Raw genomic sequence first — 13026 nt, forward strand, 5'->3', positions numbered from 1 at the left:
TTGCTCCCCACTGTGCACTCGCCTCCTGCAACCTGGCGAGTTTCATAGAGATTGTGGAGCCCATCTGCTGGCTCTTAAAGCCAGAATGCATGATGAAAGACAGACATAATTGGTTCCTTGAATATTTGAATTTGTTTTCTGACAGGTGGACAGGGGTTCCCTACTCACCTCCAAACCCGCCCAGGTGAAACCGGGAAGTGGGTGGGATGATGGTGGGTTCCCAACCTGACTCCACTTTTAGGGGCAACTAAAATAAAAGCAAAATACTGCGGATGTTGGAAATCCGAAATAAAAGCAGAAAGTGCTGGAAATACTCAGCAGCTGGCAGCATCTGTGGAGAGAGAAACAGAGTTAATGGGTGAGATTTTATTCATGTCGGGCCGTTTCTGACGATAGAACTGGAAGTGGGTCACACTTTGCTCCCTCCATTTTTGGGGGTTCCCAGCGATTACAATTGAACATCAAAGGCCTTGCGGCAGGCACGGGAAACTCGTGCGATCAAGTGGCAGGGAACACTTTTCATTGGTGTAACCTGCCGTCAGTCAGCGAAGGCATTATGTACAGCAGGACTATAAATAATCCTTTAGTACAATCATGGAGGCTCATCAGTGTGGTTGTTTGTCTTTGAGGAAATTATACAACTTTTTTTCCCCTTAACTTTATTTAAGCTTTTACTCACCCTCACCCATCTTCACACCTCTCCAACACAATCATCACCTCCCTTTGTATTTATTTTGTTTAGTTCATCACCAACACCACTATGTCTGCTAGCAGACAGAGGCCAGCCTCACGGTTCAGTGATGCCTCCCTGCAGGTTCTCCTCCAGGCTGTCAGGGAAAAGCAGGAGGTGCTCTTTCCTGCAGATGGCATCAGAAGACCCTCCGCCTGACCAAGGTGGCCTGGACGGAGGTGGCAGCGGAGGTGTTGAACTGTGGTGTTGAACTTAGATCCTGGGTACAGTTCAGGAAACAGGTCAATGACCTGCTCAGATCCATGAGGTAAAGTGCTGCGGCCGCATCCTAACAAATGGTATCTCGTGGGGCCCTCAAAACTTAATGTCTGTGAGTGGGCATCCATTCCAGGTGTGAAAAAGTGATGTGCTCATGCTCTGACGATGCTTAATGTTTGTTCTCCACAGCAGGTGTCCACAATCACAAGACCAGACCAGTGACAAGCCAGCAACCAACGGGTCCCGTCGGGTTTGGGTTGGGTAGCAGGCCTTTTGCTTGTTTCCCTCGAGTGCACTCACTCTTGGCCAAAACATGTGAATATAAGGTTGTCCCTGGTACTCATGCACATCTCTCCATGGCCCTGGTGTCCATTAAAGGGCCATTCACATTCATGGCCTCCTCCTCAGGCTCATCCAATTCATCCTCAGCTGAGCAGGAGTGCTGCTCCTCTTGCTCATCCTGCTGTAAAATATGGCCATGTTGCAATGCCAGGTTGTGCAGTGCACAGCAGATTACGACTATTTGTGAGACCCTCTCTGGTGCATACTGCAGAGCCCCTCCAGAATGGTCAAGACAGCGGAAGTGTATTTTCAGCAAGTCAGTGGTGTGTTTGATGATGGCACTGGTAGAGGTGTGAGCTGCATTGTATTGCTCTTCAGCTGCGCTTTCAAGATAACTCACCGTCTGAAGGGGATAACCCTTGTCACCCAGCATCCAGCCCTCAACACAAGCTGGTGCCCCAACAATTTCTGGGAGCTGTGAGTTTCTCAAAATGTATGTGTCATGACAGCTCCTGGGGAAACGAGTACAGACCTGCATGATTTTTCACCTGTGGTTACAAACCAGTTGCATGTTCAAAGAGTGAAAGCCTTGGCAATTCACACATGCAGCAGGCTGGTCCCAGGGAGCTCTAATGGCCACATGAGTGTAGTTGATTACCCCTTGCATTCAAGGGAAACGGGTGATGGCGCCAAAGGCCAATGTCCTTGCTGCCTGGCTGCCCTCTTCTACTGGGAAGTAGATGAAATCATTGGCATGAAGGAAGAGGGCATCGGTCACCTCCTTTATGCATCTGTGAGTGGCAGTCTCTGAGTTGCCACATATGTCACCTGTTGAGCCCTGGAAAGTATTAACGGTGAAAAAATTGAGTCCTGCACTCATCTTGAGGGCAGCTGGCATGGGTTTCCCACTAAAACCATGTGGTTGCAGGTCTTGCTGAATGATCCCACAAATCTCAGTGTCCATTTCCCGTGACATCCACAGAGGTCTCTGACATTGCCTCTCTGACATCTGAAGGTAGTTAGTCCTTGTCCTGAGGACCTGTTGACATGCCAGCGCCTGTCTTTTATGATTCCTTCCCTGGATGACATCATTCTGAGCAGCCTCCGCCTCTTGTGCTGCCTGCTGCTGACGTTGCGGCCTCAGCCACTGAGTGGCAAGATCATGAGCAGTTTCTCAGGTCCTCCCATTGTCCACAACAGCAATTCCACCCACCCAACACTGATCTCCTCTCACTTGCATCTGCACTCCTGGCATGCCCAATGTGCATTTTCATCTCCTTTTGCGTAATGCTACGTGCCTGCTTCGAGGCAAGATCCTGCACCTTCCACCCTCCTCCTGCCACCTTGCAGCTTGCCCCCATCACCCTTGACCAACCCAACATTACCTTGCATCTTCCCTCAGTGATCCTCTCTGTCCCCCTATTTCCCCGGACCATGTAATTATTGACATCTACTTGCCATCTCTCCCCCTGTGCCTACACCTGCCCCATTAAAATGCCCACTCTCACCCTAGATCCTCCCGGCATCATCCTTAATGTTATTGTCCTATCCTGTGCCCCACCTCACAAGACCTTCCATTACCCAACCATGACTCTGGACCTGCCCCCCTACTGAATCCCACTGCCCCCTGTGACTGTGACCGTTCCCTCTGCCAGCTAGCACTCTGAGTTCGCCCCACAGGACCCCACTGTAGATAGTAGGTCCATCATTCACCTCACCTTCAATGTCTGTTCTACCCCAGTCCCCCCCACCACCACCACCACCACACCCAGAATGCTAGGCCCTTCCCTCCTTCGCACCTCTAGGCACCCGAACCCCACCGTCTCGAAAAACCTCCCCCACCCCAATTCGCCCTTGCGGTCCCGAGCCAGGAGCCAAACATCCATTCGAATATTGCCCTGCCTGTGAGTTCAGGAAAGAAATCCACTGACCTCAGACACAGTTGCACAAAGTCGACTGGTGCATGCCACCTTTGAACGAATGTGAACTGGGTGCCACAAAATTCCCGTGCACCAATGAATGAATCTGGCAGGTAGGACTTAATCCCACAGTATTTGGACCAGTCTGACTTTTCTCCTTTGTTTTTGTATGAGGTGATGATAATGTGGAATCTTGCCCTGCTCCCATGAAAAACTCATGGAGCTTAGTGTATAGGGCAGGGCCACCATGCTTCAAGGTGAAATTCCATCAACTCCAGGGGCTTTGTTTCTCTTCATCTGGTTGATGGCAGTCACAGTTTCCTCCAGAGTTGGGCTCTCATCCAGTTCTTCTTTGACAGGATGTGATTGATGGTAGTATCATGCACTATGCACTTGGTGCTGAAGAGCGTTTCAAAGTGGACCGACCAGCGATCCAGGACTGACTCCTTGTCGGTGTGTAGGGTCTTGCCATCGGTGCTCCTCAAGAGGTTTTAGGTTTGATGTGCTGGTCCATAGACAGATTTGAGTGCTTCATAGAAAATTCTTATGTCGCCAGTATCAGTGTACAGTTGAGTTTTTTCTGCAAGTGCAATCCACCAGTCTGGGGATTGTTCCTCAGTTTACGTTGAAGGGTACTCCATGCTTGACGGTAGACTGTCTTTTTCTCTTGACTGGCCGGTTGAGATGAGCTGACCTTTTTATTTTTAACAGATCTTGAATTTCCTTGTCATTTTCATCAAACCAGTCCCTATTCTTCTTGGTGCTGGGTCCGATGACCTCGTTGGAAGTATCCAGTACTGTAGCTTTGACGTGTTCCCAGAGTTCTTCTGGAGTGGAATCAACAGTGAGATCAGAATGTTCCAGTCTAGTCTGTCAGGTTGCTTCATATCTATCTCTACAAGATAAAGTTTGCAGGTTGCTGACTTGAAATTTCTTTGATGAGTTGTCTCTCGGCCTGTTCTTGGGCTTAGGCTTGAATTTTCTTTTCCCTGAAAAATATACTTTATTCATAAAATCTTTAAGAAAATACATTACAAAACAGTTCAAAACATCACCAAGTTGACATTCCAGAAAGTGCAAAGGAAATCAGTTTTCTTCAATACAGGAGTGAGTTGCCTTACAACCCTCCCATTGCATTTTACATACAATGTACATTTTACAGCAAACCTATATTTGGTGTATACAGCCCGAGGGGTTTTCCGTGATTTCAGCATCTCAGTTCACTATGGCGGGAGGACTTTACACAGTGGTCTTTCCCCGTTGAGCCTTTGCGGCAGCTGCCCCAAGCTTTAGTGAGTCCCTCAGCACATAGTCCTGGACCTTGGAATGTGCCAATCTGCAACACTCGGTCGTGGACAACTCTTTGCACTGGATGATCAGCAAGTTTCGGGCAGACTAAAGAGCATCATTCACTGAATTGATGGTCCTCCAGCAGCAGTTGATGTTTATCTCTGAGTGCATCTCTGGGAACGGCCCATAAGGCACAGACTCCTGCATTACAGAGCTGCTTGGTATGAACCTCGACAAAAACCACTGCATCTCTTTCCACACCTTCTTTGCAAAGACACATTGCAGAAGGAGGTGGGCAACAGTCTCTTCCCCACCACAGCCACCTGGAGGACAGCATGTGGAGGCTTAGGCTTGAAATGGAAGTTCAGCTTTGAGCAAATGAGCCAGTGGTCTGTATGACAGTCAGCACTGGGCATCACTCTAGTATGCAGGCCGTCCTTTAGGTCACACTAGCGCACCAAGATGCAATCTATCAGGTGCCAGTGTTTAGACCGGGGAAGCATCCATGTGGTCTTGAAGCGATCTTTTTGCTGAAAGAAGATGTTGGTTATGGACAGCTGCTTTTCTTCACAGAGTTCCAAGAGTAATCATCCATTTTCCTTACAGTTTCAAACTCCATGGTTTCCGAGCACTCCCTTCCATGCCAGGCTGTCACAGCCCACTCTGGCGTTGAAATAGCCAAGGATGACAATTTTGTCCTTGGGCAGAGCATTCTGGATGAGTTCATGGAGATTTGTGTAGAACGTATCTTTGTCAGCTGGGTTAGCCTTCAGGGTTGCAGCATAAATGCTGATGAGAGTTGCATGCTGCTGGTCTTGGAGGGGTAGGCGCAGAGACATGATGCGTTTGGAATGTCTCGCTGGCAGGCTTAAAAGTTTAGTGGTGACCGTCTTCTTCACCATGAAGCTGACACCAAAGAGGCATTGTTCACCTTGAGGTCTACCTGACCAATAGAGGGTGTAGCTAGCATTGTGTTCTGTTGGGCTGCTATATCAATGTCTAGTCTGGCTAGCTCATGGGCCACCAAGGCTGATCGTTGGGGGCGGAAATTGTCACCAGAGTCGAGCATTGTTCTCATATTCCAGCAGTCGAGTTTCAGAATTTTTCTTCTTTTCCCATCTTTTGAAGCGAGGTTAGGAGCTCACGTTTTCTTTTCTGTCGTAGTCTGACTGCATTAAGAAATGCCCATTGACCGCGGCAAGCCAACTGGGTGGTGGGGAGACGAGCACTTGTTTAGGCCACCTTTTCTAGGCCCCTCTCCAATTCAGGAGCAAGCAGTGCTGTCCTTCAAAAAGGCTGCTTGGTCGCTCAGGGAACTACCAGGTGATGATGTCATTTCTCAGTCATCATCAAAGCGAACAATATCCTGAGCCGCCTGCATGCAGGATTGGAACTGCTGCTGCCAATGTCAACTTGCACCTGCCATTTTCGCCCCTTTCCTGTTGCTACAGGACTTATTTGTTGAGTTGTAGTTGGGGTAGATTTCCTTCCTGCCTGCGCATTGGTGGTTTAAAGTGGAGTACAGTTTGCGCTGACTGACCCCACCCTTTAAGCCTGGAGCTCATCTGTCGTTGCCGAGCAAACTAATATGGTGGCAGCGAGGTCTCCAAGCTGTAGGTTTGCATATGTATTAAAAGTTGGAACCTGCCACAGGATGACATGAGGCCCAACCTGCCACAAAAACACCACTCACTTCATCTCCACTTTTAAACCCACCGTCGGGAAACCCCGCCTAATTAATCACCCTGCCTGCCATGATTCCTGTAGGCCCCATAACTTTCCCCCGAATGTGTCAGGTCAATGATCTTTCATCAGAAAAGTTATGACTTGAAACATTAACTCTGTTTCTTTCTCCACAGATGCTGCCAGACCTGAGTATTTCCAGCACTTTCTGTTTTTATTTCACTTTTAGGGGATTTAACTTCCTGCATGCACCTGAACCTGCATCCCTTGCCCATTAAAACTACCCCCCACTCCTCCAAGATTTAGTTTCCCCCGCTTTCTGTGGAAACTCAAGTGGAAACATTTTCTCCATGTCTGCCATGTGAAACCCTTTCATTATCTTAAAGATCTCTATTAGGTCACCCTGAGCCTTCTCCAGCCTGCTCAGCTTTTCCTGATATTTATAATTTCTCAGTTCAGGTACCATCCCTGTGAATTCTCTTTGCACCTTCTCCAGTGCCTCTATACCCTTTTTCAAATGGAGACCAGAACTGTGCACTGTACTCCAAGTGTGGTCTCACTATGGTTCTATGCAAGTTTAACATTACTTCCCTGTTTTTCAATGCTATTCCTCCAGAAATGAACCCCAGTGTTTGGTTTGCTAAATGCTTGATTTTTTAAAAAATTCTTTCACAGGATGTGAGCAGCACTGGCTAGGCCAGCATTTATTGCCCATCCTGAAATGCCCTTGAAAAGTTGGTGGTGAACTGCCTTCTTAAACCGCAGCAGTGCATCTGGTGTAGGTACAGCAAGTGCTTTAGGAAGGGTGTTCCAGGATTTTGACCCAGCAACGGTAAAGGAACAGTGATATAGTTCCAAGTCAGGATGGTGTGTGACTTGGAGGGGAACTTGCAGGTTCCTATGCATCTGCTGCCCTGTCTTTCTAGGTGGTACAGGTCACAGGTTTGGAAGGTGCCTTAACAGGTCTATATTTGCTCTGCCTTCCAGAATGACTAAAAGTTTCTCATCTATATTTGACTGTGCATGACCCCCTACTGTACCTTCACTTAATATCCCACCCCCCCCGCCAAATTAGTTTAACACCCCCCCCCCCCCCACCCACCCCAAAAGCACTAGCAAACCTCCCAGCAAGGATGTTGGTCCCATTCTGGTTCAGCCAAGCCTTGCACGTGGCACCGGTAGTAATCCAGAGATTACAGCCTTTGAGGTCCTGCTTTTTAATCTGCTACCTAGCTCCCTAAATTCTTGTTGCAGGACTCATCCCTCTTTTTACCTATGTTGTTGGTACCAATGTGAACCACGACCTCCCCCTTCAGAATGTCCTGCATATGGCTGGTCCAGTTCAATTTCTGGTCAATGGTAAACCCCAGGATGTTGATAGTGGGGGATTCAGTGATAGTAATGCCATTGAATGTCAAGGTTGGATTCTCTCTTGTTGGCACTTGTGTGGCACAAAGTTATTCCATGGGCAGATGCGAAGAGGGATTGGAGGATGAAAGTAATGAAAAGTTGCCTTCTCAGTGATCAAGAGCTCAGATGAAGAGAGATATGAGAGATGATTACAACGACGTGGTGTCTAAGGAACTAGGTGGGGAAATGTTTTTGAAGGGTGAGATTGAGGAACGATGGGAAGGCGATCAAGTCAGAAAAGAAGGGGCTTGGGAAATTGAGTTGCAGATTGTTATCATGGAAGATGTGGAGTTATTTGATACAGGGGCTGACAAGAAGGGATAGGTGGGGATAACTTCTTGGTAAGGAAGTCGATGTGGAAGTTGGCAATCGATAAAATATTAGGAAACACATAAAACCATTAAGCCACCCAAAAAAAAAATCATTAACAGCAGAGTAAAAACAGTCAAGTACTTTCAAAAATGTGTAAGCGCTGGTTTATTCATAGCTTGCTCTGGAGTCCTCCTACACAGTGGCACTGTGACTGGAGGTGCATTATACTTCGGACCCGAGATTATGTTTGTAAAAAAAAAAGTCGCTTGAGAAGATAAACGTCAAGTTGGCGAAATTCTCGCACCTGAACGGAAGTAGAGTTTGGGGCTTGGTCTGTCGACTTGTGCTTTTTTAAATAAATATATGCGGGTCAGGAAGGACTGTTCTGCAGCTGTGGGATCAGGGTCTTTGTACATAAAAGTGATTTAAAAAAAAAATTATCTGTACTTGTAGAAAATGAGGTTGAAATGTATAAGAGTTTTGTTTGTTACTGAAAGTATTGAGAATATGGAACAGATGAATAAGGGACCGCCCCCTCTCTCTCCAATCGAGAAGCTATGGTTTGCTGACATCAGGTTGTCTTGATCCGCCCTGTGTACCTATCGAGACTTGTATTGAAGTTTAATGGCTGCTTGAGGAACGGCCCTAGAATTCGCATTTATGTGTTAGTTGCTGGAAATATTTTTGTTCATATGAAAGTCCTCGACTAGTAACATAAGGATGTTGAGGTAAGCTGAAAGTGGACAGCTTTATCCTCTTACTTTACCTGCTGGTTACTGGTATTTTTCTCTCTGTGCATAGCAGCGTAACTTGTTTTTCGCACAAGTTTGCCTCAGATGTAAAAATGCTGGGAATCATGGCCAGTTATTGTTTTTAGAAGTTTTGTAATGCAGTGGGACTGAGGACATCAGAATCCCACTTTGGAGTTCTTATCAACATTCTTTTTCTTCTCGATATTTACTCTCAAGGTCTTGAGGGCTTTCTTTATGTCTCAGTTTTAATATCCTCGACGTAATGTTGAGTTCATCTGTTCGAGCTCACGTTCAAGTCGCAATAAAAACAACAAAAGCACTGCTTTCTTGCAATTTAAATATTTGTCATTTAGTTTTTTTTAATTTAAGTACGTTGATTTATGTTATAGTTCTGCCAAATTTTTCTTGTCTGTCGACCACTTCCTGATGATTACTTGGCTGTCACTCCGCCCCAACCCTCACCACCCCCCCCCCCCCCCCCTCACCCTCTTCACACCCGCACCCGACCCGACCGAGCTGTTAACCTTTTAGATGCTTTAACTGCCAAGTTGGATCAATATTATGTTAAATAGTGCCGAGGGCCTTGGTGTTCAGAGAAGCTTTTAGATTATTTTCTAATTTATGGGTTCAAGCTGCCAAGGTAGGTAAAATATCTTGGGGGAAAATATTACAAATTTTGAAAAATGCACACAATATTTATCATGGATTTAATATGCAGCTATATCGTTATAGTTCTCCAGCAAAGCACTTCAATCAATTCACAGTGCATTTTTAATGTGTGAATATTTAAAGATTCAAGGTTTAGTTAGCATAATTATTTGACACAATATAAGGGAAAATTGACGTTAAGAAATACAATGTAACATCTTAAACATGTGAAGAATTTATACCATCTTGGTAGGAACTTCCATCTATTGAATTGAGTTCATAATCTTAAATGTTACAATGGATGGCATTTCTGTTCTAGGTCTGCAAGTCAGCCCTTTACTGTCTTTATGATTTAAATATGTTGGTTAGTGGTGATGTGGGCATGAGATTTCTCTTGAACTCTCGTTTAAGGAATATTTTCCATAGTTCTGTTTCCATTTGAGATGATATTGGAGGGAAACAGTAATGTCATGATGCGAAGCTTTCTGGAAATAAAAGGCTAAAGCTTGTTCCTGAACTGCCTCTGACTAGCAGTTCAAAAGCACCTTGAGAAAAGGCAACAGTTGCAGACTTCAGATGGAAGGAGCTGTAGAGATTTATCCCTTTAGTGTAAGAATATGGGATAATTTGGGTACATTCAGTTTCTCCCCATATATTAATTTAATGTTTTTAAAAAGCGTTGAATCTTTCACGAATAAAATTAGTTTATGGTGCACTCATTGGCTTAATCAGTATATGCATCTTGGTGTGAGACTGAACTGCACAAATCCAAATTTTAATCGTTGATCTCTGCAGCGTTAGCTGATTGCATCCACCAAACAACTGAGGGTAGTATAACTGGGCAAAGTACCTCTGATCGGGAGGAGAACTCCGTCCTGATTTGCTATCCAGTAAGTGGAAAGTGCCTGGATGGATGGATTTTAAGGAAGCGTTTGAGAAAGTACCACATACAAGGCTGGATAACAAAATTGAGGCTTAGGAAATAAGATGGCCTCCAACAACCACAATCATCTTTCTTTTGTGCTATGTATGGCTCTAGCCTGCAGAGTGTTTTCTCCCTGATATTGACTCCAGTTTTGCTAGGGCTCCTTGATGCTACAGTTGCTCAAATGCTGCCTTGATGTCAAGGGCAGTCGCTCTCTCCTCACCTGTGGAATTCAAGCTCTTTTGTCCACACTGGGACCAAGGCTGTAATGAGGTCAGGAGCTGAGTAGCCCTGCAGAACCTAAACTGAGCATTGGTGAGTAGGTTATTGCTGAGCAAGTGCTGCTTGATAACACTGTTGATGACGCCTTCCATCAGTTTCTGATGATAGAGAGAGGATTGTTGGGGCGGTAATTGGCCGGGTTGGATTTTTCCTGCTTTTTGTGGATAAAGGGTGGTACTGCCAAATCTAGAGCCCCCGGTTATCAAGAAGCTAACAGGGTAAGTTAAAGCAGAAAAAGAAAGCTTATGACGATCATAAAAATCTTACTACTTTAGAAAGCCTAGAGGAGTATGGAAAGTGCAGGGGTGAAGTAAAAAAGGAGATTAGAAAAGCAAAGAGAGGGCATGAAAAATTCTTGGCATTTTTCTTCACAAAGGAGAGGGTTGATGTAGACATTGTAGTTAAAGAGTAGTGTGAAATATTAGATATGGTAAGCATAATGAAAGAGGAAGCACTAGAGGGTCTGATCTCCTTGAAAGTGGATAAATTGCCAGGGCTGGATGGATTGCATCCCAGGCTGTTAAAGGAAGCCAGGGAGGAAATTGCGGATGTGCTGAGGATCATCTTCAAATCCTCACTAAATACAGGAGAGTTACCAGACGATTGGAGGTCTATGAATGTTGTACCATTATTTAAAAAGGGTGCGAGGGATAGGCCAAATAATTATAGGCCAGTCAGTCTGACCCCAGTGGTGGGTAAATTGGTAGAATCTATGCTGAGGGACAGGATAAACTGCCACTTCGAAAGGCACGGAATAATCAGGGATAGTCAGTATGGATTTGTTAAGGGAAGGTCATGTCTGTCTTCCTCAAAAATCTCAATTAAGTTAGTAACAAGAAGGATTGAAGAGGCAAGTGCAGTGGATGTGGTCTACATGAATGTTAGTAAGGCATTTGACAAGGTCTCACATGGCAGACTGGTCAGTAAAAAGAAAGCCCATGGGATACAGGGGAATGTGGCAGGTTGGATCCAGAATTGGCTCGGGGCCAGGAAACAAAGGGCAGTAATCGATGGAAGTTTTTGTGAATGGAAAGCTGTTTCCAGTGGCATGACACAGGGTTCAGTGTTGGGTCCCTTGCTGTTTGTGGTATATATTAATGATTTGGACTTAAATGTGGGAGGCGTGATTGGGAAATTTGCTGATGACACAAAAATTGGCCGTGTAGTTGATCGTGAAGAGGATAGCTGTGGGCTCCAGAAAGATATCAATGGTTTGGTTGAGTGGGTGGAAAAGTGGCAAATGGAATTCAATCCAGAGAAGTGTGAGGTAATGCATTTGGGGAGGGCAAACAAAGTGAGGGACTACACAATAAATTGGAGGATATTGAGAGGGGTAGAAGAACTGAGAGACCTTGGAGTGCATGTCCACAGGTCCCTGAAGGTGGCAGGACAGGTAGATGGAGTGGTGAACAAGGCATATGGAATGCTTTCCTTTATTGGCTGAGGTATATAATTCAAAAGCAGGGATGTAATGCTGGAACTGTATAAAACGCTGGATAGGCCACAGTTGGAGTATCATGTACCGTTCTAGTCACCACATTACAGAAAGGACATAATTGCTCTGGAGAGAGTACAGAGGAGATTTACAAGAATTTTGCCAGGGCTTGAAAGCTGCAGCTATGAGGAAAGATTGGATCGGCTAGGGTTGTTTTCCTTAGAACAGAGGAGGCTGAGGGGTGACTTAATTGAGGTGTACAAAATTATGAGGGGCCTAGATAGAGTAGACAGGAAGGACTTGTTTCCCCTCGTGGAGAGGGAAATTACCAGGGGGCACAGATTTGAGGTGATTGGTAGAAGGATTAGAGGGGACATAAAGAAAAACTATTTTACCCAGAGGGTGGTGGGTGTCTCGAATTCACTGCCAGGAATGATGGTGGAGGCAGAAACCCTCAATTCTTTTTAAGAAGTACCTGGACATGCACCTGAAGTGCTGTAACCAGCAAGGCTATGGACCAGGTACTGGAAAGTGGGATTAGATTGGGCGGCTAGTTCTTTCAGCCAGCATGGACATGACGGGTTGAATGGCCTCCTTCTGTGGCGTAATTTTTCTGTGGTTCTATTGAATAACTACTGGGCGAGATGAGAGGTACATTTTTATTTCTCTTTCCTTTAAAATCTCTTTCTCTGCAAGGTATTGCAGGCAATTCTCTGATCAAGACATGCAAGCTGATTATGTCGGTTTCAATAAACATTTATTGGAATGTAATCCATATTCAACAAACCCATTCTGTGGCTCCTAATGTTGATTGTATGCTTCTGCAATGAATCCTGAAGGTTCTGAAGCTTGCTTTAATTCATTGCTCCCAGGTTTTTGGTCAGAAGTTTTATACTGTGCATTTTGGGACTAATGACAATTTTATTTTCGGTTCCATATTGTGTTCTACAGATGAGTAAAAATGGCATTAAATATCTTGTTTTAACTTTTAGAAGGGGGGGGGGGGTAATGATTTGGATATTTCTGGTGTCTCTCCTAAGATTAATTTTTGATTTGATAGCTGACAAGTAGTAAACATTTTTTAAGTTCTTGATTTAGGGAAAGTCATACTTAGAATGGCAATTATCTGTGAAATGAGT

General features: G+C 45.2%; 1 protein-coding gene across 2 annotated transcripts in view; it reads left to right on the forward strand.

The window, feature by feature from the left end:
• Positions 1-8191: 8191 nt before the first annotated feature.
• The window catches only part of LOC137374627 (E3 ubiquitin ligase TRAF3IP2-like), a 72002-nt gene continuing 67167 nt past the window's right edge, over positions 8192-13026 (forward strand). Inside the window, exon 1 of one of the 2 annotated variants that reach the window (XM_068041039.1) lies at positions 8192-8573. Coding sequence is in view for 1 of the 2 variants with exons in the window: in XM_068041040.1 (XP_067897141.1) it covers positions 8566-8573 (8 nt within the window). In the remaining variant the exon portion in view is untranslated. The remainder of the gene's footprint in view (positions 8574-13026) is intronic. The other variant, XM_068041040.1, reaches the window with a different exon arrangement.

The sequence above is a fragment of the Heterodontus francisci genome, chromosome 10, assembly GCF_036365525.1.
Source record: "Heterodontus francisci isolate sHetFra1 chromosome 10, sHetFra1.hap1, whole genome shotgun sequence".
In the NCBI taxonomy this organism is placed as follows: Eukaryota; Metazoa; Chordata; class Chondrichthyes; order Heterodontiformes; family Heterodontidae; genus Heterodontus; species Heterodontus francisci.